The following is a 25,894-nucleotide window of genomic DNA, read 5'->3' as shown; positions in this document are numbered from 1 at the left end:
GTGTGTGTGTGTGTGTGTGTGTGTGTGTGTGTGTGGTTGCAGCTCGCTCCTACGCAGCACACCCCGATGGCCATCTGAGGTGGCAGTGGGACAGATGGTACGTAGGTCGGCCTTCCCCCGTGCACAAACACACAAGACGTGTGTGCGGTCACCAGCGCGTGTCCTGAGCAGAACGCACACTCCTCCACCAACAACACACACACACACACACACACACACACATCCTGGTTCTTCTCTGTGTGTTTCGTTTCTCTGTTTTCATTCTGTTGTGTCTTTAAATAGCGTCTCACGTCTTTCCAGTTGTTTTTCTTCATCTTTATATGAAAACTGCACGTATTAAGTTGGAGGGGCTGTTTCATCGTGTTGTTTGTGTTCTTTATTTGTGCGTTCTGTGGCATATTAAACATCAAACAAACACTGTCAGAAGCAGACGGTCCTGCTGGCAGCAGCTGAGCAGCACCGTGTCCTTCAGCTGCTTCCGTTCAGACCCTAACCTGCCAATCATCCACCCTTGAACGGCACCTGTTGACCCTCTGACCTCTGACCTCTGACCTGCACAAGGACTGGAGGTACAGAGGGGGAAACAAAGGGAGGAGCGAATCAAACGTCTTCTCTGGAAACACACATATTTTCCAGCAGAAGCAGGAAGAGAGAGGGAGAGAGGGAGAGAGAGGGAGAGAGAGAGCAGCAGCGGCAGCAGCAGCGCCGAGTCGTCCGGAGGAGTCCCCCCGGCTGGGGCCCCTCTCTAGACGGCAACACGTCATGGAACATTCCCGGAACCAGCCAGCGCACCACCCACCCTCTCTCTCTCTCTCTCACACACACACACACAGAGGAAACAAACGATGAGCATATGAGATAAAGTCACTCCCATCTGAATAAGAACTCGCTTCTCAGGGGATTTGAATATTTGAAGAATGTCACACTGACCAACACGGAAACACCTGAGGCCGGCGCACAGTGCGCGCAGGGCGCAGCTCAAACACTGTCAGCGGGACCAGCAGGTGAAAGTCTGCCGCCCGACCCACAAGCGGAAGAAACATTCGACCTTCCAGATGCAGAATCAGTCCGATCAGAGCGTCCACCAACACGCACCCTGCCTCCGTCTCCCCTGTCCCCCCTCACCCGGCCTTGCAGCAGTCCGCCTGGCCGTGCAGGCTACTGCAAATTCCTCAGGATATTACGCAACCCGGGTAATCTGCATGCAATGCAATGCGTGCCCGGGGTATTCCCCCTGCATAGCCGTGCCCTTATAAGCTAAGCAAAAGATCAAGTGCCGTGAAAACAAACCATAATGTCCGCCATGGCGCAGGCAGAAAACACACACACTGTCACACTCTGCTGTGTGTGAGAATATGTGTCCGGAAAGGCTTTCTCTTACCTCCTGTAGCTGCGCGTCTCCGGTGAGAATGACAACAAGTAAAGCCCGGTGACAGGAGATCCGACTCTGAGCTGGCGGGCTTGACTTCTCGCTGCTTGTCCGTCAGCGACAGCCAGGATGTGGTTGTTAGAAATCCACAACAGTCGAGGAGGAGCGGGGGAGACGTCGCGGCGAAGCTGCCGACGGAGGAAAAGTTGCGCGTAAAAATGGAAGGAATCCTTTCCGACCGGATTTCTGCTGCCGGAGCCGCGTCGCTGCAGTCAGACAGACAGACAGACAGTAAATGTGTGCGTCTAACAGTGTTGTGAGTGTGTATGTGTGCGTGTGTCAGGGTGAAATCAGGAGACACACGCGCACACACACACTCATACGCACACACGGGGGTTATTCCAAGCGCCACTTCCCAGAATAGCAGCATAGAGGAGAGTGAGAGTGCAAGAGACGGAGCTGCAGAGAGCGAGAGAGAGACAGAGAGAGAGAGAGAGAGAGAGAGAGAGGGCGTGTGTGTGTGTGTGCGCGCGCTTGTGTGACGTCGTCGGATCCCCCAACGCGCAACCAGGGCAGAGGGAGGGGAGGGGAGGGGAGGAGGAGCAGTGGCCGAGGAGGAGGCTCTGTCTGCCGGCGCAGAGCGAGCAGGATTCCCCGGTCACCTCTGGAGCGACCTGTCTGCCTGCCTGCCTGCCTGCCTGGCTGTCTAACTGCCTCCTTTTCTCCTGTCTGTCCATACATTCAGCTGTGGTTAGGAGCTGAAATGAAGGCAGTTTGCAGCACAGTCTGAGTCACATATCATCCTATAGATAGAAACCATCAGACACACCTGATCAGCACACCTGCAGACATGTCAGTCCAGAATTTGGAATGCGATCGAATGCATTTAGAATTCAAATGCTAACTATTTAGCGCTCCAATATTCTCTCTGCTCCTCCTCAGCCCTTAGTTCTTGCAGGAGCACGCTCCACATACGCTGATTAAACAGATGAAAGTAGGAATAAAAACACAAACCCAGGAATGAAATCGACCTCACAGGACAAGACTGTACACAGTGTAGAGACGCACACACCGCTTACACCAGCAAGGTCAGATCTTTTGCTTGGATCTTTTGGTGGATTAGGTCTGAGTTTCCATGGTAACGGTAGAAATTTTCACTAGAACCCCTCCACAAATCAGATTTCAGTTTTAAAAAAAATCCAAGATGGCCACTGCACAGGTCAGTCTGTTTCTGCCACACACGTAACACTACCCAAACACTTTCACTGGACATGCAGGTACCCCGTGTTTACGCATAAAAATACAGATATCATGCGATGCAATCAGCTGGCCGACCATGACTAACCACCTCTGGGTCTCGTCTTAGCCCAGGAGACGAATAATCTCTATATCCAAACAATGTATTTACCCTGGGCCCTCCTGTGGTCATGTTAATATAGCACATGTCAAATGCAGAGTTGGGGCAGGATTCTTCAACATGGCAGCCCAAACAGAAACCACACATGTCATGGTCAGATTTGTTGTGCTAGAGAAATCTGACCATACGCTGTGAAAATCGATCGATTGTGGTGCCCACGTGTGTTGCTGGTCGCTAAGCTAAGCTAACAGTGTCATGGCAGATAGAAATGAGAGTCCAAGACCATCGATCTTAAGAAGGGTTTAAGGGTTTTAGTTTAGTTTCGGTGCAGCGTCCTCTGCCTGTGTAGCGCCTGATTGTTTGTTCTATCAGTGCATATATCGGTGTGTCTTTCTATAACACTAGAGACCAGGAAAGTCAGCGCATTATTGGGTAGTGATTGCTTCCATTTGGTTCGCTGCTCCAGATTTTCAGGTGCACCCTCAGGATTCAAACAATACGCCTGCTCCAGCTCCTTTCATCTGTTAAACACGGTTAGGAATACAGAGTGCCTCATTTAGGCCGCTCTCCTGCTAATAAATTCAATCAGGCTTTCCCTTTAAGCAGCAGGTTCAGCTCTATACTACATCATGTAAACATGTGAGTGGCTGGTGACAGGTCTGAAGCCTCTGCCAGGCACAGCGTCCTCTGATGAAGCCTTGAACCAAGTTTTTTGCCCCTGCACGGTCCTCAGACTTCTTCAAATAGCTCCCATTATACCTGGGAACACATAATGACACATAATAGTCGGATAATTGTCTCGATGGCATGAGTCCATTCAGATAAGCTACCCAAGGTGAGAGCAGGAGATGCGGCTCAGCAGGGAGGGCGGCCATCAGCGAGGCGGCTGGCGGCACACCGAGTCTTCGTTGTTGAGGTGGTGCTGATGTCACAGCCTCTGGCATCATCTGGTTCCATCTCAGAGGGTTTTCATTGGTGGAGTTTGGCATTTTTTTTCTGAGATCAGATTCTTCAGAGGTGATGGAGCCACAGACTGTTCCAACGAGGGCGTGAATCCCACCTTCCACTAACAGTCTGGATGCTAGTTACTCTATAATTCCAGATAATGATGTGCAGCCTGTGCTCCAGACCTCAGCTTGATTCACACATAGATGGGTCACATGGATGCTTTAGTGTGTGTGTGTGTGCTGGCCAGCAATAAGTGGATTAACGTCTGCCATCTCCCATAAGAGGCTCATCGAGATGTGACCTCATCACCAGTGACCCCGGAGTCCCCATGGCGACGCCGTGGCAACACAGCACCATGGTGACAGGGAGCTGCAGCAGCAGCAGCAGCTTCTGATGCAGGCAATTTGCATCTGCTTTTCATCTGAAGCCCGGCAGGACGGCGGCACGGACGCTTCGTGTGAGGTGTCTGCACAACACCAGCCAGCAAATGTCTTCAGATGACACAATAACTTGCGTTCTAAGCCGTCATTTTGATGCAGTGGGTGTTTTTCACATGTGCCATTTCAGTTCTGATGAGCCTTTACTGTTAAAACTCTTTGTGCAGCCATAAAAAAGTCTAAAGGATCAAATTTTCTCTGAAAAACTGCCAAATAATAAGCCTCTGAGCATAAAATATGGCAGCAACACGAAAGCTCTGAAGGTCTGTGTGTCCATTCCCTGGCATCTAATACAGCGGGTGAACGTATAATTCTATAGTTTACAGTATGTTTTATGAACTTATGCTACACTCAGCTATCTGTCAGCATCATACGGCACATCTGAAGCCTACCTGTGTGAGCACTTTGAAGTTAAATTGTGTGTAAAGCCTCCTTTTATAGACAAGTGGTGTCACATTTAATGAACAGCATGACGTTTAACATTACAGGTGAAGGGAGACAGACACCATGAGTTCATTCCTTTTTAAATTGTGAATCTGGGTGTCCCTGCTTAGACTGCTGCCTCGGCGACCCGGCCCCAGATAAGCAGTTAGAAGATGGATGGATGCATTGTGAATCATTATGCAGATGAAACAGAAGTCAATAGCCTGTCAACCGAGGCCCAAACCACCTCTCTGTGAGTCACTTAATAAATAAATGTCAGGAGGAAATGTGTGGCTCTTTAGCAACCAGGTGTGCACCTGGGTGAGATCTGTTTCCAAATGAAAACAAAGATGGCTGCCGTCAAACAGAACAGATCATTTTGCCGTGTTTAGAAGAGTCTCTTAGACCCCGTTCACACTGGAGAAAGTTAATCCAGCTAGAGTAGGATTGAATCCAGATCGCCTTTAAGCTGGATACGTTCAGACCTATTTTCAAATCTGGCTATTACACACGCGCTCAATCCGGCTTGTTGGCGGTCCTCCAAACCACTAGGTGGCACCTCGTAATATACAGAGTTCGTTCAGGCCGTTTTTTTTCCGTTTTTTTTTTTTTCGTTCAGGATATATCCAGATACGGCCCAAATCCCGCTCTAGCCGGATTGACTTCCCCAGTGTGAACGGGGTCTAATAAATGACCCCCTGGCCGTGTAGAGTTTAGAAGCCTTCCACTTCTGTCATAGTTAACTGAGAGGTTCTATCAATCCTGATGAAACCAAAACAAGGAGCTGAAAGGCTCCAGCAGTCGAGCAGAAACACGGAGCACAGCTTCTTCATTAGCATTGCACGGAGCTGTCTGTGACACTCCTCTCGTCCACGCTGAGTGTTGGGTAAAGTAGTGACAACCCCGGGAGGTGAGTCATGTGTCAGACTCGAATGTGTTAGAGTTAAAGTCTCAGACTGGAACTCCTAATCCTCCCTATTCAAGCCTCATATTCACTGTACGGTTAGAAGAAAAACAACCAAGAACGAGGAACCTGCTGAGTCGCTACAGGAAGCTGTGAATAATCCATTATATCAGACACACACACACACACAGCAGTTGCCTCAAGCTTTTGTCCTGGAGTGGAACGGTAACGCTCTGCAAGACAAAGCACTTCTGTGACAGCTGACTGATTACTAATGCTTACTCATACAAGCACACACACACACACACACACACAGCGAGCCTGCTCCCCTTGATACCGCACCTAGTTTCTCACAGACAAACAGCAAGCACTCTTTACCTGACACACACACACACACACACACACACACACACACTACATATCTGCTGTCTTCAAGTCCTGACAGATTAATCCATGATATATAGTGTCAGGGATTACACACACACACTCACACACACACACACACACTCTGTACAGTGGGTTAAGGTGTGGCCCGTATGTTATGTAAGAGCAGGAGGGCAAAGGTCAAATCAACTGGGAGATAACGGTTTCATCGGCACAGGGTGTGTGAGTGTGTGTGAGAGAGAGTTCACAATAGATTGATTGATAGAAGGACACACACACACAGACACACACACACAGTGTAACCATCGAGCGTGGAGCGCTGTGTCGTTTAGGACTAAACAACGCCCCTTACTGGTCACAATCTCACTGACACCCAGACATGTTTATTTTATTATAAATATAATATAATCAATTACCCAATTATTATTATTATTATTATCAAAAGGCAGCATCATCTTCTGTATTTATTTATGTTAGTGTGACTTTTCCCAGTCTAACAGGAAAGAATTGTTTGTATTTATACTATTTGCTTAGAGCTGTATATTTCAAAATAAAAGCCTGAGCCTTTTGATGAAGATGTGCTGACTGACCGACTGACTTTATACTCCGAGACATTACCTGCCGTCAAACCCCTTGGTGCACACTGTCAGCTGAGTTTCCACTGTGGAATGTTTTGAAGAATGGAGGAGGAAGACGAGGAGGAAGAGGGAAAGAGGAAACATGTTTCTGCCAACTCTTCAGAGAACCCACAGAGCCAGCAGTGTGTGTGTGTGTGTGTGTGTGTAGCTTTACAAGATTGGAACCTGACATCCTGGTACAAGAGGCTTACTGTATTTCCACAATGGGGACCTCACATGCCCCTAACACACACACACACACACACACACACTCTCTCTCTCTCTCACACACACACACACACACACACACACACTCTCTCTCTCTCCACACACACACACACACACACACACACACACACACACAACACACACTCTCTCTCTCTCTCACACACACACACACACACACACACACACTCTCTCTCTCTCTCACACACACACACACACACACACACACACACACACACACACACTCTCTCTCTCTCTCCACACACACACACACACACACACACACTCTCTCTCTCTCTCACACACACACACACACACACACACACACACACACACACTCTCTCTCTCTCTCACACACACACACACACACACACACTCTCTCTCTCTCTCTCTCACACACACACACACAGATCCAGGATTCTCTGGGATCTGTGTGAAAGGTGTTTTCTCTCACCAGGTCAGTGGTTTGAATGTTAGGATGTCCTCTACAGGGGGCTGTCCTTCTCTCGTTGGCCTTTCATTAGGAGAATCAATCAGATGCTAACCAATAAAACTACATCATCCATGCTGCACTTTGTTTTGGGTTAACCGGGGGTTAACAGGTTCATTCACTACCACTCATCAGCGGAATGTAAAGACACTTCCTGACAACATGTCACATCATTTTCACGTCATTCCTGTCGCGTGCTGCATAAATACTGAGCACAGGTCATACTGATAACGTCAAAGCTGCTTCTAAGGAACCTCCGGGTTCTAAACAGACGCTGGAAAAATGTTCAATTGTGTTTTTTTTTTTCTTTAAACGATCTTATGTTTTCTTAACAGTGACCTCTAGTGGTCACTTCCAGCAAAGCTAGAACCATTGAAGCTGCCTCTGGACTTTGAGAGCGTCCCTAAACCAGATGAGATCTGAGCGCGATGCTCTGATAAACAGCCGTGTTCAGAAAAAGAAAAGCAGAGCTGGGCAGCATCGGGATGATTTTTACACCCCACTGAAACCACATGGAGCGCCCGGTCATCTCTGTCAAACCAGTCTGAGCATGCTCCTCAGCAGATGGAGGCGGTCCTGCACCATTAGCAGCTGGTGGTCCACAAACTTAGGAAGAAAGTAAGCAGAAGGTGTGTGATGGTTGAGTTGTTATACGTCAAACTACAGTAGTTGTGTAGTCTCACGGGTGTGATGATGGGAAGCTGACACTAAGACGTGTGTGATGTTTTTCTACGTGCATTCATCCAAAAAAGGTGCACGTTCGGCACACTGCACTTCTGCTTAAGTAGCTTTTCATCGTTGCCGTAGCAACATCATCACCTCTTTCCTCGCCTGCTCAGGCTGTTTGTGTAGTTCAGTTATTAATGGCTGCTTCATTAACATTATGTTATTTAGAGTAGAAAACGTTCGTCCGCACAGTCCTGCAGGCGAAAACACATCACACAGTGACCGAACCACAGTTTAAATGACACAGCAGCTTCCTTATTACACTGCGCAGTCTAAACTGTGCTGACAGCCAGCCGCCACCTGAGTCTGCAGCCTCCATGTCTCTGCTGCTCGTCCAGCTCATTAGTCTGATGAAGGGTGAGGAGGTCAGGCGTCGAGCGGCCTTCAGGTCAGGACAGGCGGGTTCTTCCACACCAAACTGGGAAGATCTTTTCTTTGAGCTTTTGCAGACAAACAAAGTTTGATTGAGCTTTAATATGAGTCTGTATTATTATTATTATTATTATTATTAGTATGGCAACCAACACATGGACAAGTCAGAATTAAATGTAAACAATAGCTGGTAAACTGCATTGTTTAGGAATAACCACTACTATAAATAAAATATAAATAATAAAGGTATTGTTTTATATGTAGTGATATTTCAATTTAAAGTAAGATTATTAAATCATTCCGTATTTATTATTAAATTATGCCAAACAAATAAATAAAGTCCTTTCCATGCAAAGTAATATGATAGAATACAAAAATGTCATTTTTATAAACTACGTGAGGCAAAAATCCGACAGAATAATCTTAGAACTGATCAATGGTGGAGGATCACGGGCCGCAAGCCCCGCCCTCCCTGTTACGTCATCACCATAACACGGAAGCAGTAGAAGCTGCTGGGGGGGGTCCGGAGAGGCGCGCAGAGGCAGAGAGGTTAGGAAGGTAAAGAAAATAGCGACAAACGGGCGCGATCCAGGCGCAGACAGAGCCGCAGAGAGGCGCAGACAGGCGGGTAGAGCCAGACACCGAGCGAGCATCATGGCGCTGATCCCCTCTCAGGTTCTGCGGGTCGCCATCCTCCTGTCTTATTTCTCCATCCTCTGCCACTACAAAGCGTTAGACATGCCGGCTCACCAGACCTACGGAGGCAGCTGGAAGTTCCTGACCTTCATCGACCTGGTGAGATTTAACGATTCATTTCAGTGCAGCCACCGAGCCCCGGCGGTAAAAGGCTGGGATCACCTTTGAATCGGCGTCCATTGTTTCCGCCCTCTGTGCTCATTAAACTCGACGTTAATGTGAAAAAGAATGGAAACACCGTGAAGTCACACTTCACTGCAGCCGCTTTTTCAAGCCGGCAACGTGGGTCAGTGCGTGGAAAGCTCCGCGTGGAGAGGCTGAACCGGAACAGGTGTTGTGGCTCAGAATGCCATCCTGTAAGAAATGCCTTCCCCTGCAGGCGGGAGCGCGCAGCGCGTACACAGGCGGGTTGTAAAAGTCTTCCGGATATGAGCTGAGATGATGGTGTTTATTGACAAATATCTAAAAGATGGCGCATTATGCCAAAGATATGAAATGCTACATACTTCCGGTTTCTAAAGTGGGCGGGGCAAAGCATTCCCGTATGACGTAACCAGACATATTTCTGTATGCTAACCAGGAAGTTAGCATCTCATTGCCCTTTTTTTGGATTATTGCAGGAAATAAAAACAGATCATGATCTTAATTCAGCAGGATAATCTTCACTAATAAACAGCAAACAGAGCTACACAGCTAATGCTACGCTGTAGACCAGCTACAGCAGGGTCACATGACTATGACATCACCACACGGACTTCCTCTGCATTATTTTGTCCTGATGACGTTTAATGACGTCCCATTCAGCCTCCTGTCAGCACGTGTTACAGGCATTTTTAACCGAAAACACACTTCAGTGTCAAACAGGAAGTGCTAACATGCTAACAAACCTTTTCAGGGTTTAGGAGTTCTGTATTTGTTTTGCTAACATCAGATATTTACACAGCTAGCAGCAACATTTAGCTCGACAAACATGTGTTAGCTAGGGCGTATTTTCATTATTAATAAATGCAGAGAGCAGCAACACAGAATAACTTTTTGCTCTGATGTTCAAAAGTCGTGGTGCTATTTTATAATTATAATGAGTGTTATGGATTCTCAAGTAAAATTAAATTACGGACTTTACACTAGTGATCAACAGAAATTGGAAGAAGACACAAACAAACACAGCCTCCATTCATCGCAAACAATGCACACACACACACACACACACACACACACACACAAAGAGGCCAATTCTGCTGGGCAGCCATTCACAAACACAGCACGTCAGTTTTAAAGCAGATGTTTCTACTCGTTTAGTCTTTAATAATGTTTCTTTTTCTTTTTTAATACAAAATCAATAATGAGCATAAAAAGCTAAAGCAATTCTTGAAGGCCTTTTAAAGGGAAACTAATCCCCTCTGAGGGTAAATGTGTGTGTGTGTGTGTGTGTGTGTGTGAGCATGGGAAATAGCTGTGTCATATTTTCCACATTAGACCTCTCCTCCTCCTGGGTAACGGTGCCGTTAAAGACCTGCACACTCCAGCAGCCAGGAAACACACAGTGGTGCTGCATCTGGCTCCTAATCGTGTGTGTGTGTGTGTGTGTTTATTTGTGTGTGTGTGCGTGCAATATGACACCCTGCACACATCGGTACATCACTGATGGTTACCTGTGTTGTTGCTCTTTGTAGTCAAACAGCTAGCTGAGTTCTCATAGAAAGCCCTTACTTATGTAGCACCGAAGCTAACCTAGACATGCTAGCAGCCTTTAGTTTTCAGACATAAATCTGTCAAGTGTCAGACACATAACCCTGATAACTGTAGAGGGAAAATGCCGACTGGCCGTCCTCGCACCCAGCGGACGACACTCGATCCTCCCACAGGGACGGAGGAGGAGGAGAGGGAGAGTCGGGTGTGTGTGCGCATCCTCTCCATCTTTCTCTGGAAAAGAAGGTCACATCCATCCCTGTGAACGTATTGATGGGAGTGTTTCATTACACAAAGACGGAGGTTAAAACAAAGAGCTGGTTTTCTCTCTTGCCTCAGTCCACTTCACGTCCTGTAGCCTAATCTGAATTTCATGATCAGAGCGAAGTATTTTTGGTGCCATGTGTGGTTTTATATGAGTATTGTGTGTCTGGTTGGCGGCCGCAGCGCTTCCTGCTGCAGGACGAGCAGTCTGTGAGGAAAGTCTTCGCCGTCCTGACGCCGTTTTTCCTTCTCTTTGTCTTAGGAGTGAGCGTTTGACTCACACCGAGCGGGCCGCTGGTGTTCTCATTCTGCTGCCTGTTTAAACGAGGTTGTATTGTGGATGGGAAGTCAAGTGCAGGATATGTTTGGCTTTCAAGTGGTTTAAGTTTGAGAACACTGTTGCTAAGCGACAGCCAATAAAATGGAAATATCTTTCCTCTCCTTTTAAGATGGCAAATGATTTGTGGAACTCACTCTTAAGAGTTGAAGTTGTTATCACTACTGTAAGGCTCATTCACCATAAATACAAAACATCCGTATCTGTCCTGTCTCATGTATAAAGGAGGTCCGGGCTTCAGGAAGACTTCCTGTTTATCATGGTGTGTTGCTCCTGTCGTCTAGCAACATGCAGTTAACATTACCATTCCAAGGTTTTTAGATTGAGCTGTAAAGAGTTCAGTTTGTGGAGTCAACTATTAAAAGGATTCAGGAAAGAAGGGTCCACCTGGTCCACATCATTCCTCGTTACCAGGGAAACGAAGGATGCACCTGTCGGTCTATCTAAGCTAGGCCGGGCCATGCCTGCTACCTGAGGCAGGTTAGCTGTCGCAACTACTGGAGAGGAAAAGGTTGTGTGGTGCAGGGCTGAGCAAACAAACTGTGAAAGTGAAGAAAGAAAAATCTGACAAACGTGATGTCACAGTGACGTTCCAACGCTGTGTCAACATTTGTTGACACAGTTTTGAGAGACTGTGTTTGTACAGGGAGAAACATGCGGCCTCCCTCTGTGTTTACACAGTAATGTACCAGGCTGGGAGCTCCTGTAACCTCTCGTCAGATCAGAGTGTAACACAAACACAAGTTCACTTGGCTGCTATAGTGACAGTCATCTGTGGTGAATAAAGATGAACCAGAGAAACACTCCACGGCCGTCCATCAGACGGCTTCTCTGTGATCTGAAGCAGGCTTGGGGGTTATAATGGCTGCACTTCCTCTCTTCTTCTTCTTCCTTGCCCTCCTTTGAGAAATTCTCCGTCTCAGCTCTCTGTCTTCTTCTCTTTGAAGCGTCTGTCAGGTGAAAGCGGCTGAGCTCGCTGATCTCTCCCTCTGCGCCTCCCTGCAGGTGATCCAGGCGGTGTTTTTTGCGGTGTGTGTCCTGATTGATGTGTCCAGCCTGCTGACGAAGGGAGGCGACAGCAGGGAACAGGAGCGCCAGCTGAGGAAGCTGATCGGTCTGCGGGACTGGATGATGGCTGTCCTGGCCTTCCCCATCGGAGCGGTGAGGACACACACACACACACACACACACACACACACACACACACACTGTGTGTTTGCATGTGTGGATGATCTTGGGCACTCTGGCAGCAGAAATCTTGAATAAAAATGTGTGTGTAGTTATACATGTCATGCGGATGTAGGCGTGTGTTGGTGTGTTATTCAGTGCAGCAGTAGTAGCTGTCTGTGTTTCCTGCCACACTCAGTCATAAAGATGCACACTGTACGTCTGCAGACACCAATCAGACACAGTTGATCTCTGACTGCCCCATGAAACGTGAGCGCCCGTCAGACTGCTGCTGCCCCTCATCCTGATCGTCCCACTATAACACAATGTTACAAAAACAATGATCAATGAATGAGGGTTGAACTGTTAGTCTGGAAACAGGAACATACTTCACTGGTTTGTCCATCAAATGTCAGAATACACTGATTGATTAAACATGGACAATCGATCAATAATGCAAACAGTCATCAGCTGCAGATCCACCTAACCAACCGTCTGTTCCAAAGACCTTCCTCTGGCAGACCATAAAGACCACAGCTACCCACCACCTCAACGGCTTCTGCACCAGAGCGGTCAGACCGCCCTCCAACACATGCCTGCACGCACGCACGCACGCATTTTAAGGAAAGAAGAATTAGCATTATAATATGTACGCAAACTGTCAGAACAGATTGAAGAGCTGAAACACTTTTTAGGATAATTCCCACAGTGCATCACTGTGTGTGTCTGTTGTGTGAGTGTGAGTCATACACTGTGGAAGCTGTGTGTGTGTGTCTGTGTGTGTTGAAAGCAGAGAAGATGTCGGTCAGGGTACAATGGGGGTGTAGAGGGGGGGTCAGTTCAAGTGCCTCGAACTGGAACACAGATGACGGCCAGGTAATTCCACCCCCGTCCTGCGGAACATGTTCTGGCCTGGATCCAGACCGTGGGCCGGTGAGCTTCTGTTCAGGCAGCGGCCTCAAACAGCAGGGCGTTCAGGGAGGGTCGAAAATCTGCAGTGAGTCCAGCCGGTGACGCTCATCATGTTACATTTAAGCCACACACACACACACAGTGCTAATTTAGCCTAGCAGCAAACCTGATCTGTAACCTGGTTCCTCTGGAGGGACAAAAACGGGAAGAAAAACAAAAAGACAGAAAAATAAGCACCTTTATACATCACTCATTTTTATTATAGAAAGATTTAACCTGAATTTAACCACTTATGGGCTGTAATGACCGGACACACCGAGTACTGCGTTTGAACGTTTACTGAAGTAACTTGTGAAGAGTGACAGACAGGTGTTGACTGCCCGCCTGCCTCAGCTCCGCTCGTGCTCCACCTCTTCGCCCGCATTGGGAGTTTAGGTGGACTGAGACGCTTCCAACATGGCGACAGTCAGAGCCTCAGAACGGTGCTCCAGAAACCTGTCGATGATGTCACAGTGGGTGGTGCCAGAGCCTCTGATATGATTTAACACTAACCTTTAGTGCTAACATTAGCATTGGCACACATATTTCAGGCTAAATATTAGCATGGTAAATACACATTTAAAACATACCTGACTGTTTCAGGGTGGTGGAATCGAGTGCATTGATTGGTGGATTGTTTCTTATCGCTCCTTCGGTTGTGCTCGGGGAGTCCTGTTGTGCGCTGGCTGATAACTGTGTGTGTTTTTTCTCTCTCTGTAGTTTGTGGTGTTCACTTTCTGGAGCCTGTACCTGTACGACAGAGAGCTGGTCTACCCCAGACTTCTGGACAACTTCATCCCTCAGTGGCTCAACCACGGCATGGTGAGCTGGATCCTCTCATGTTCTCATTGAGATTGTTACAGAAAGAGTCCGACTCAAACATAGGTCTGTGTGATGAGATGCTTACGACAGTGATAGAAGTCGTCCATCATGTTTTGTCAGACAAACAGAGGAGTCATTCAAGATTCAAGATTCAAGATTCAAGAAGTTTATTGTCAAATGCACAGCACTTTACAGTTACACTGAGCAATGAAATTCTTACTTTGCGAGTTCCCTTCATATGACTTTATACACAACTAAATTAAGATAAAAAAAAATAAACAGTAGACTTAGGCATAAGAAAAAATAAAAATACGAATAAACAATAGGAAAAATAAAATAAAAATAAGCAAAATGTGCAGTTCTGTGTACAGAGGTAGGACGTTTAGAATGTGCAAATATTTTAAGAGATTGTACATGCAAAAACAAATATGTGCAATTTTTGCATTGTGGAAATGATGTTACAAGATAAATAAATGTTCAGTCGATGGTTCAGCAGCCTGATGGCCTGTGGATAGAAACTGTTTTTTAGTCTGGTTGTCCTTGCTTTCACGCTCCTGAAGCGTCTGCCTGACGGCAGGAGTGTGAACAGTGAGTGCTGTGGGTGAGTGCGGTCTTTGATGATATTGTGGGCCCTCTTTGTGACCCGGGCATTATAGATATCCTGTAGAGGTGGGAAGGCTGCTCCACAGATGAACTGAGCCGTTTTAATGACACGCTGCAGAGCCTTCCTGTCCTGAACGGTGCAGTTCCCATACCAGACTGTGATGGAGTTTGTCAGGACGCTCTCCACTGTACATCTGTACAAGTTGCTGAGGAGTTTGGAGGGTAATCCAAATTTCCTCAGCTTCCTGAGAAAGAAGAGTCTCTGTTGAGTGACTGAAGTTACAGCGACACGCAGCAGCACACATGCTAACGTTTGGGTTACTGCTAGGAGTATTTTGGATTTAAAACCAAACAAGAAGCAAAATCTGAATCTGTGCTACCATCATGCTTCCTTTTATTTGTTCCTGCCGTTATCTCGACACAAGCTTTTGTCTGAATCTTTTGAGTTTTATAAAGATAACATCTATTTTTTGCTTATCATAGAGATTTAACCGATTTTAAAGTACAGATTAAGATTAAGACGACCCAGCGTGCTCTCTAATGTCGGAGGTAAAACATTAAAGGTAAATAGTGAAAAAAATGTGCTTAAAGATCTAAAGTGAGGCCGCGCCGGGCCTTTAAATGCAGCCACGTGTCCTCCGCCTGTTGGTTCCCCCTCCTGGGAAGCTGCAGGATGTTTGTGCGGAGACGAAGCTCCTCCTGTGAGATCAGCAGCATTTAATTGATTTATCGGCCCTGCATGTAAAGCCAGGGCTTCTTGCATCATTACTCATGTCGGTGAATCATAAAGTCCTCCTTAAAAAGACTTGATAAACGTTATCTGCTGTGAACCTCTGATTTGACTAGAGGCGGTGGTGAGCCGCTTTGATTTGCCATCTAGAGGAAGAAGGTTTAATCTAACGTTTAGACAACGACTCCACGCCTGCTGATAAACCGTCAGCTGTGTGCACGTCAGATAATCAGCAAAGTTTCCAGCACTGTCTGTAACATGCAAAACCTCCTCATCAAACTTCCCTCTGCCACGCAGCAGCAGGAGGAGTGTGTGTGTGTGTGTGTGTGTGTTGTCACAGAGCGTGTCGAAATTGAAAAAGACAAAACCAGTGTGTGTGTGTCTGTTTTGGTGTCTCCTCTTGTACTCCAGGTGGTGATGTAATAGTGTGGTTGCTATGGCGCTGTCGCCAAGCACCAAAACAACCTCCAACGGCACAGAAAAACGTGAGTGGGGTTTTGCGTGCGTGTGAGTCCAGCCTTGCTGTAAATATTTTGCGGTATTCCATGGTATCGCTGTTGTTTGTTTACCCCGGCTGCCACGGCAACCATGTCGCCATTCCCATCGGAGGAGGGAGGGGTCGAGTGATGCAGATCGAGGGAGAAAGAAGAGACACACTATTTTAATAATGTGTCCAGAACTCACGTCTGGGAGCTGATTGAAAGTGAGCGAGCGGAGGATTGACTGCAGGTGTGTGTGACTGAACACACACTGCTGGCACTCACACAGATGGGAGTGGAGAAACGCTTGTTTTTAGAGTTCTGTGGTGTGTGTGTAGGTAAACAGCTATGAAGCAAACTAACCACAGTTAAAAGTAAAACGTGAAAAGACGTTCACGTGTCAGCTGCTGTGTCTAAACCCAGATGTTTCACCAACTACTGTTCACCTGTGAAGCTGTGTAAGGAAGTCCGAAGAGGTTCGACGGGATCCATCCTCCTAATGGACACTTTGTGGCGCCATCGGTCTGTCCTGTTTCGAAGGATCCTTCAAATGTGTCCTCCTGAGTCCTTCGTGGTCCAGCATATCCCAGGATTCATTGCATGCTATCGATGGTTGGATTCTACGTACACTTCTACAACGCTAAACTTTCATCAGCTGCAGGTTGCTAGGCAACAGGAGCAGCATGCGCCAAATCCGAAGCCACCGGAGTTCAGAGATGAACATGTCTCTGCGTTTAAACACGTGTTCTGTGAATGAGGCTAAAATATCTCGCCGTGTTGGAGAAGGAAGCCATCTTGGAGCCACACCCCTCCCTGTATATTTTTATTTGTAGTTGGGTCTGTGTCCCATCCACTAAGCACGGAGGAGTCAGGGTTTTTACTGCAGCCAGCCAGCAGGGGGCGATCCCGATGTTCTGGTTGGCCGTGTCGTCCGTTGTCTCTGTTTTTAAAGTAAATGCTTTAAAACAGGCTAACCTTTGTTTGTGCTGCTGCTCAGCGTGCTCCAAAAAGTAACTGCTGACAATCCCACAATGCACTGCACCTCATTGGACTTTCAGAAGCATTGCTTGCATGCAGCTGTGGCTCAGGTGGCAGAGCGGTTGGCCACTAACCATGAGGCTGGCGTCTGGCTGCGTGCCGATGCATTTTTGGGCTAGTGTGGCTCCTTTTGGTGTGTGTGTGTGTGTGAGTGTGTGTGTGTGTGCAGGAAAGACTACATGCACCTTTGAATAAGTAGAAAAGCTTCATGCAGGTGTGACCTTCGTGAACATCCATGTCCTCTATAGCGGATAGTGGATAAGGATACTGTCTAGGAATGACAGATGGATATGGTTGTTATGTAGCACTGGCATGTGCAGGATTTTGTCATGCATGTAAATTGTTGGTTTTCATGAGAAAAACATGAAGCTCCACAGGGAACTGTTGGAGAGTTCATGTGGGTGTGTGTGTTCAGTCTGTTACTATGAGACCACTCAAAACAAAACTTTGTTCTTTGAGTTGCTTATTTGACTCCCCCCCACCCCCCACCCCAAAACCAGTCCTGAGCCAAAACAGTCCTCACAAGTACAGCTGATCTATTGTGTGTATGTGTGTCTGTGTGTGTTTGTGTTCCGTGAACTTACAGTTCATAAAGACACACACACACTGAAAGGTCCTAGCTCCTAGCAACAGAGGATTATAGTCTCACACTGGGTCTGACGCCATTGACCTGTGAGACACACACACACACACACACACACACACAGGCCTTTGTTATCAAAGCTCCGCTGTCCGAGGATCAGCTGTTTGTTCACATGTGGTGAATCATTGTCGGGTTTGGGAACATTCACACACACATTCACACTTACAGAAGAACCTGGGATCATCATCCTCACTTAACCTTCATCTGCTGTGTGCTCAGCTTGCATTGTTATCACTCTGTGTGTGTGTGTGTGTGTCAGACTCCTTCTCTGTGCCTGTGACAGCTCTCGGGTTATTTTTTACCTCTCAGGTGCTCGGTGTGCTGTCAGACATGGTTCTCTGGGAGGATGTGGAGTAGATGAAGATGATGATTTGGCTAAGAGTTCGTGTCAGAGCTTCACTAAGACGATGAGTTCTGAGTTTTATGATATTCAAACATGGAGGACCCTTGCCTGACTTCACCGACAGGTTTCTGAAGAGATTTAACTCTTTGAAGGCCACTGTCATGTTGGCACAGTCTTCATGAAACGGATCTGGGATCCTCCCCCTCTCTGCCAGTTCTACTCAGAACAAACCTTGTTTACTCCAATCGTAACGTTTATCTAAAATGAGGCTTTATGTCATGACTTGCTTCTTGCCCCGCTAAAAATATTGTACACATGCATAGAACCCACAGAGACCACAATCATTCTTTATATTGAATAGTAACATTTTTGGGATGGTTGGTCAGTCTACCTAAACTCTTAGTTAATCCAATTACAGGGAAGGAAGTGAAACACAAGTGGAGCTGAAAGGGGGGCGGGCAGCTGCTCAAAGACCTGTGACGCACACAGAGACAGTTTTTAACTCATCCTGTCTCTGTGGGTGGGGGGGGGGGGCATTATAACATGGAGGTCTATGAGGAGGGACTCACCTTTGGACCCGGCCTCTAGAGGCTGTGAGGTGAAGTTCTCAGACCTGGATGTTGCCTCTCAGACCTCTTAATTCTTCATAAGTTGAAGCTGAAGCAGGCTGTAAACATGTTTACTTCTCCTGTGGAGTCCAGGTTAACAGGCAGGTCTGTGGGGCTGACTGTTGACGCCAGCCCTCTGGTGGCCATTCGAGGAACTGCAGGTGTTGACATGTTGGTTTTATTACACATGAAATGAATTGTCGCTGAATCAATTCGGCCAGTGTGTCTTTGGTGGAGGAACAAAAAAAAAGATTTGTCTTCGTTCAGCCTTCAGAAAGTGGAAAATCTGCTGTGACACATGCAGAGAAAACATCAGTTTAGCATCAGTGTGCTCATGTCGACACGTCAGCCAGACGCTGCCGTGGACACGCCTGTGGCTCACAGCAGGTTAAACGAGTTCAGATTCATTTTGTCTGAGTGTGTTTTTGATAGAAGGTGCAGCTGGATTGTCCCACGGTGACATGATAAGCTCCTTAACTTAGAAAACTCTGGAGAAAAATGTCAACAGGAGACTTTTCATTTGCTTTTTCAGGGTTCAAGTGGAGTTCAGTGTAAAACCTTTATCAGTGCCGGGTCGCAGGACTGAGCAACAAGCTGTGCATCAGCTGCTGCACTTTGACCGCTTAAACTGAAGCACACACACTCACACTCACACACACACTCACACACAGCAGTGGATTCTTCCCCCCCCCCCCCCCGGAAACCCACACAAGGTTTTTTTTTTAAATCTGTCTAAGTTTCCAAAGAAATCAGAATAGTGCCTGTTTGGCTCGGTGGACTGTTCACTCTGATGTTATGCTGGAGTTGTGCTGTCTGAAATGTCTGTGTTTGTTTGTTTGTGTTTATTCTACCACTAAACACCGCATTGAGGATATTTTTACAAAGACCCTGTTCACACTGGGATCTGGATATATCTTGATCCACCTGTCGGAGCCGGATTGGCTGAAATGTGGTTTAGGTCAGAACGCAAATCCCGCTAGTGACGTGATACTTCCGGTTCACGGGGACAGTGTCCGGGTCGCATAAAAAAGCCGTATGTAAACAACCGTCGAACTACGACAGCTTTGCCCCGAGTTTATTTTCCACAGGGCTACGAAGGAATGAACTGCTTTTGGAACCGAAAAAAAATAAAGAACGAGCGACACATGCGCACATGTGGTCCTACCACGGCCTGAACGGACTCTGTATATTACAAGGCGCCGCCTAGTGGTTTGGAGGACAACAAACAAGGCAGAATAAGCTGGATTGAGTGCGGACACTGAACGTATCCAGCTTAAAGGATTCAATCCTCAATCCTACTCAAGCTGGATTGACTTCCTCCAGTGTGAACAGGGCCAAAGACTCTACATAACGATGGACGCTGTGACAGCTCCCCAAGAGAGAGGGCGAAACACGTGGCTCGCCTCCTGGTGGCTGGTGGCAGAATAGGTCATAAACCCCACCTCCTCTGTGGTTTGTTAGTGCTCAGTGTGCAGATGCACACACTTATTTAATTAGTTATTGTTGCTATAAAAGGAGGAAGAAACATCATCATCAGCTGATGGAGCAGCTATGCAAACGATAGACGATGATGCAGCTTCACCTCTCAGCCTCTACAGACCTTTGTCTGTCCCTCATCTTTGTACAATGGACCGTGACAGAACATTGGTGGCATGATACATTCATTTACTGATTGACCCACAAAAATCGTCCCTTCCACACTGCTGGCTTTTAAAAATAATCAACATATCCCATGAGTCCTAGCTGCAGGAACAAGCGTTTAAGTCCCAGCTGGTGGTAAATCTTTCTCTGATGGCTCAGTTTTCAGTTGTTTGTGGACGCCGGGAAGATGTTTGAGCCTGTAAAACTGCCCGCAGACATGTGACCCCACCCACCCCCAGCTGCGTATCTCTGTGTGAAATGGTTTGTCCCGTTTTTAGCTCCAGACCACAGGATCGAACCACCGTTGTTTGCCGAAGAGGGGGGATTTTCCAGGGAGGCAGAAAGCTGGCTGCTCGAGAGAAACCGCAAACCTCCTGTGGGGAGGGGAGGGGGGGCAGACGGACAGTAAGAGAGACACAGCAAGTGAGAGGGGGAGAGGGAGGACAACAGAGAGAGAGAGAGAGAGAGAGAGAGACCTAGAAACAAAAATAGAGAGAGGGACAGCGAGGATAAAGAGTGTTATTTATGAGCAGTGTGTCCTCTCAGCAGAGACTAAACTTAAACATGACCAGGAGACTGGAATTCCACCGAGGCACAGGCAAAAGTGCAGCGTCAGGACGTGTGTGTGTGTGTGTGTGTGTGTGTGTGTGTGTGTGTGTGTGTGTGCAGTATAATGATGGGAGGGAACCCTATAATTTAGGACCCCAGCAGAGAGCTGTTCTGTCCTGATGCTGTTACTCTTGTTGGTTTGCACATACTTGGCCTCTTCAGTGTGACCTTTCCAAATCCTCCGAGGGACGCCTGACAACTGATTGGTCAAAGTCTGGTTGTGACACAGTGACTGCAGCATTAAAAAGACAAAGACACACACACACACACACTGCTTTTATAAACAGGCGCTCAGGAGGTTTTTTTATTGTGAAACTATAACTGAACGTCTTAAAATGTGGCGAGCTTTTACAACGTGCGTTCACACTGACGAGTACGGCCGCCATCTTGGCTACGTAGGACACATGAAGGGAAATAATGGCGCAGTAAGCTGCTGTGGTTTTAACAGTAAAGTGCCTCTTCAGGTACAAACCCTTCGGATTTTTTTACTGGGTTATTTTAATGTTTTGCTTTTGGCACAGTTCGTGGCTCATGTTAGCTGTTAGAATGTAAATGAACCAGTGGGGACACGGGGGGGGGGGGGGGGGGGGGGGGGCGTATTTTGTCCTCATTTGTTCACAGGTCAACAGGCGTGGAGTCAGGGTGTGGGTCCCTGAACGCACCTCACATTCACTTTAGTCTAATTTCAAAACTGTGCAAAAAAATGTCCAGCATGTCCTAGTTTTTACAATTAAGGTCTTCATTTTTCAAAATGTCCTCACTCTGTCCTACAAAATAATGTGGTCCTCATAATCACAGTAGCAACACACACACACACACACACAGCTGTGCTCCTGAGCGCTCATGAGGTAAGAGGTTCTGCTGAGACAATTACATCTGATTGTATATGTGTGTATTTACAGTATTTGTGTCTGTGTGTTTGTATATGAGTGCCCCCTGCTGGCCACACAGTGTAGTGCAGGTAAAATGAACATCAGCTTCCTGGAGTGTTTGTGAGAAGCAGGTTTATAGAAAATAGCAGCACAGGTCATGATCTCTGTTAAGTGTGTGTGTGTGTGTGTGTGTGTGTTTAAATTACACAAGCATCTGAACACACACACACACACACACACACACACACACACACACGTTTTGTATAGAGATAAATGAATAATTGAAAGGAGAGTAAACCAGGGACCAGCAGAGCTGCTCGTCATATGCAAAGAAAATGAAATGTTACTTTATTAATTTACTAATTATTTTAATTGACATGTTTAGTTTAAGCACTAATTCTCCCTTTTGAATGTACCCCCTCCCTTTCCCCTCTGTCTCCGTCTTCCTCTCAGCACACCACGGTTCTCCCCTTCATCATCATCGAGATGAGGACCACCCACCATCGGTATCCCAGCAGGTCGTGGGGTCTGGCTGCGGTGTGTTGCTTCGGTGTGGGATACATCCTCTGGTAACGAATGTTTCCTGTTTCCAACACCTCATAAACACCGTAATAAGAAATTAACAGTTTAAACTCTGACTGTGTGTGTGTGTGTGTGTGTGTGTGTGTGTGTGTGTGTGTGTGTGTGTGTCCACAGGGCGTGTTGGGTGCACCAGGTGACAGGTGTGTGGGTGTACCCAGTGCTGGAGCGCCTCACGGCGGTACTCCGGATCCTCTTTTTCAGCTCACTGTTGGTGGTGATCTGCATTTTCTACATCCTCGGGGAAATCCTTAACAACTACATCTGGGACCCGCCACAGACAGGTACACAACAACACACACACACAACAACACACACTGTGTGCCAGCTTCTGGTAAACTGAGGGACTGAGCTGGAACTATGACGCTATACCTTTCATTTCCTGTCACATGTTCAGTCAGCGTGCGATCATTCATTACATATTTGCATTTTCTCATCAGCTGTAGAAAGTCTAAGCCGGTCATGTGACTGCTGGTCATGTGACTGCTGGTCATGTGACTGCTGGTCATGGCTTCCTGGTTGTGCTGTGGTTTAAAGTCTAAGCTCCGATTTAGACCTATATGTCTCTCATGTTGCATTCAAGGGCCGTTGTAATATTCAAAATCCAGCTGTTTTTACAGTTTCTTGGCCATAGAGAGAGTGAGAACGGGTGTGTGTGTGTGTGTGTGTGTGTGTGTGTGTGTGTGTGTGTGTGTGTGTGTGTGTGTGTGTGTGTGCGTGCGCGTGGGGGTCAGATTGATTGATTGATTTATTGATCAATAGAAGTTTTGCTCATTTTTTGTTAGATTTTCTGGTCAGTTTGGAATCTGACACAAACACAAGGCGAGACGGAAGCAGATGTGGCATCTGCCGAGCAGCCGTCACCCTAATACACCCTAATACACACACACACACACTACACACTACACACAACTACAGTGTGTGTGTGTGTGTGTGTGTGTGTGTGTGTGTAAGACCTCAAAGATGTCATCTTAACCTCTCCCTCTCTCCCTCTGTTTATCTGTCTCCCTCTCTCACCCTCTCTCTCTCACACTCTCTCTCTCACCCTTGCTCCCTCTCTCTCTCCCTCTCTCTCTCCCTCTCTCTCTCCCTCTCTCTCTTTCCCTCTCTCTCTCTCTGTCTCTCTCTCTCACCCTCGCTCCCTCTCTCTCTCTGTCAGGAAAGGTCAAAGGTGAGTGATCTTCTCTCAGCTGTGTGGGCTTCAGAGCTCGAGCCCCGCCCCCCCCAGGACAGCACAAAAACAAAAACACGTGACCTCTGTGGAGACGAGCAGAACCTTTATGAACTGAACCGAGAAAAGAGACGAAGTGTAAATACAGAAACAAGGTGACAAAGGAAGGAAAGCTTGAACTGTTTGGTTTTTGCTGGTTTGTTTTTTTTCAGTTGCTAAAGCTAAGCAACATGTTGCATCTGATGGCAGCTGGGACAGAAATCAACCTACACACACACACACACACACACACACACACACACACACACACATAAACATACAGTACTGTACACACACCACAGCGTGACCCACGTATACAGAAGGAGGGACGGCGTTTTCTGGTCTGAGCCTCTGCAGCGCTACTGAACCTCAATTAAGTGTTGAACCTCATTATTATTCAGCTTATAATCGCACTACATGTATGGAAGAATCTAGAATCAGTGAAACATCAATAAAGTCTGAGTGGAAAATATTCATATAGTCTGATTTGTATTCAGTTCCACGTCTGAGCCTCACAGCTACGGGAGAAAAACATGGCTACCTTCTGAGACTTAAGGCGGAAGCACAGGCGATTCAAAAAAACAAAAAAGATGAGACGCCCCTGCTGCAAAGTGATGTCATCACCATGATTGAATATGTCTGACCAGCAACACAGCGGGGAATGCAGCTTGCTACCAGTCTGTCAGGGGAGTTTCCTGTGTGTGTGTGCGTGTATGTGTGTGTGTGTGCGTGTGTGTGTGTGTGTGTGTGTGTGTGTGTGTGTGAGAGAGAGAGAGAGAGAGAGAGACGTGTTGGAAAGACCCCAGCTAAAAATTACAACATGACACCGATGAGTTAATATTTGGGCGTCCTTACTACCCTCACACACACACACATTTGGCCAAAGTAGAGAACAGGGAGAGAACCTCTTTCAGTCAATCCACCCAACTCACTTTCCATGTCTCTGTCGCCATGGTGACCAAACCTCCAAACAACAATTAGTACACGATATGAACAACACTCACAATGCACCACTTCCTGTAATGACGCCCTATTAGCTGAAAGTGAATGAAGAGATCTGTGGCCACGTGTGACACGATGTGCTACACAGCACAAGGTGTGTGTGTGTGTGTGTGTGTGTGTGTGTGTGTGTGTGTTATGTTGTCAGAGAGTGATGAACATCTTCACATTTTACAGAATTATTGAGAACAAACGAGAACCTGTAGAAAGTATAAAATAAAGAAAGTACACTTAAAGAACACACTGCGACTCCAAGTCAGTCACACCTCTGTGAAGTCAGCCTGTCCAGACGGGATCCACACTGACTGTGAATCAGTTTCAGCTGCTGTTGGTCAAATGGAACAGACAACAGGTGGAAATGAGAAGTAATTATCAAGACAGCCCCTGTAAAGGAGCTGAGCACAGAGCGCTTCTCTGCTCTCATCCTGTCTGGCCTCACCCCTAGAGGGGGCTCCAAATCCAGACCTCCATGGGTTAATCATTTTGATTTACATATTTACGTATTCCACGATGTCATGAATGAAGGCTTTCACTGAGGTCTAGGAGGTGTCGTCTTAGTCTTCTCTTTGTCTTTTGAGCAGTGTAAGTAAGAGTAGTGATGTCTGAGGCAGCAGCGAGTCAAGCAGGGCGGCTTTCTTTAGACCCTGAAAGCCACAAACACGTCATTGCATCACTTCCTGTTGCTCCTCCTCTCCTTCTGCCTTCATGTGAGTTGACTGAGTTGACTCTACAAGCACACTGTGAACACTGTACACACAACAGAACACAAAAACTTTACATCCACACAATGTACCACTTAACAATATGCTTCCTCCTGGAACACAGGCAGACCCTCCTCCTCCTCCTCCTCTGTGATTGTGATAAAAAGAGTCTTCATCTTCTGTGGCAGTGTTGTTCTCTCACCTGTGACAGCTCACACTACAGCGCTTCTCTTTGCTGTTCGACAGTGTGTGTGTGAGAGTTTGACACTGTTCATTAGCGCCTCACAGCTAACTCTGCGCCGCTGTGTGTGTGTGTGTGTGTGGTTTGTTCATTAACACATCAACTGCTCCACTCTGAGGTGACACATTAAAACATTCTGGAATATTCTGCTCTGCATTAATTAGCATAGATTTACATGCTAACGAGCAGAGAGGAGCCGGACCGAGGCACGTAACACAAAGAGAGAAAAAAACACACACAACACAAAGACATCTGTGACACAACAGGCCAGAAAAATACATGTTTACATGAGGAGTCTGTGCTGGACGCACACTGTGAGGAACACATGTCTGTGAGGGAGGAGGGAGGGAGGGAGGAGGGAGGGAAGGAAGGAAGGGAGGGAGGGAGGAAACGTGTTTGACAAATAACAAAGAGAAGCTG

General features: G+C 47.0%; 2 protein-coding genes across 2 annotated transcripts in view; one reads left to right on the top strand and one right to left on the bottom strand.

Moving 5' to 3' along the window:
• Positions 1–1,853, bottom strand: part of hivep2a (HIVEP zinc finger 2a) — a 70,206-nt gene extending 68,353 nt beyond the window's left edge. Inside the window, exon 1 of the mRNA XM_028396530.1 lies at positions 1,382–1,853. The gene's annotated coding sequence lies outside the window, so the exon portion shown is untranslated. The remainder of the gene's footprint in view (positions 1–1,381) is intronic.
• Positions 1,854–8,732: 6,879 nt separating this feature from the next.
• aig1 (androgen-induced 1 (H. sapiens)) lies at positions 8,733–24,005 on the top strand. The gene is made up of 6 exons (XM_028396723.1): positions 8,733–9,047; positions 12,244–12,399; positions 14,077–14,178; positions 22,198–22,313; positions 22,441–22,607; positions 23,483–24,005. Exons 1-6 carry the CDS (start codon positions 8,907–8,909, stop codon positions 23,500–23,502), a joined length of 702 nt encoding a protein of 233 aa, XP_028252524.1. The 5' UTR covers positions 8,733–8,906; the 3' UTR covers positions 23,503–24,005.
• Positions 24,006–25,894: the final 1,889 nt, after the last annotated feature.

The sequence above is a fragment of the Parambassis ranga genome, chromosome 24, assembly GCF_900634625.1.
Source record: "Parambassis ranga chromosome 24, fParRan2.1, whole genome shotgun sequence".
NCBI lineage: Eukaryota > Metazoa > Chordata > Actinopteri > Ambassidae > Parambassis > Parambassis ranga.
The sequence above is the reverse complement of the archived record's forward strand: the minus strand, read 5'-3'. Positions and strand labels throughout refer to the sequence as shown.

Coding starts and splice junctions, on each gene's coding strand:
- aig1 (XM_028396723.1), top strand. CDS start 8,907: ATGGCGCTGATCCCCTCTCAGGTTCTGCGGGTCGCCATCCTCCTGTCT. Junction 14,179..22,197: donor AGTGGCTCAACCACGGCATG/GTGAGCTGGATC, acceptor TCTTCCTCTCAG/CACACCACGGTTCTCCCCTT. Junction 22,608..23,482: donor CTGGGACCCGCCACAGACAG/GTACACAACAAC, acceptor TCTCTCTGTCAG/GAAAGGTCAAAGGTGAGTGA.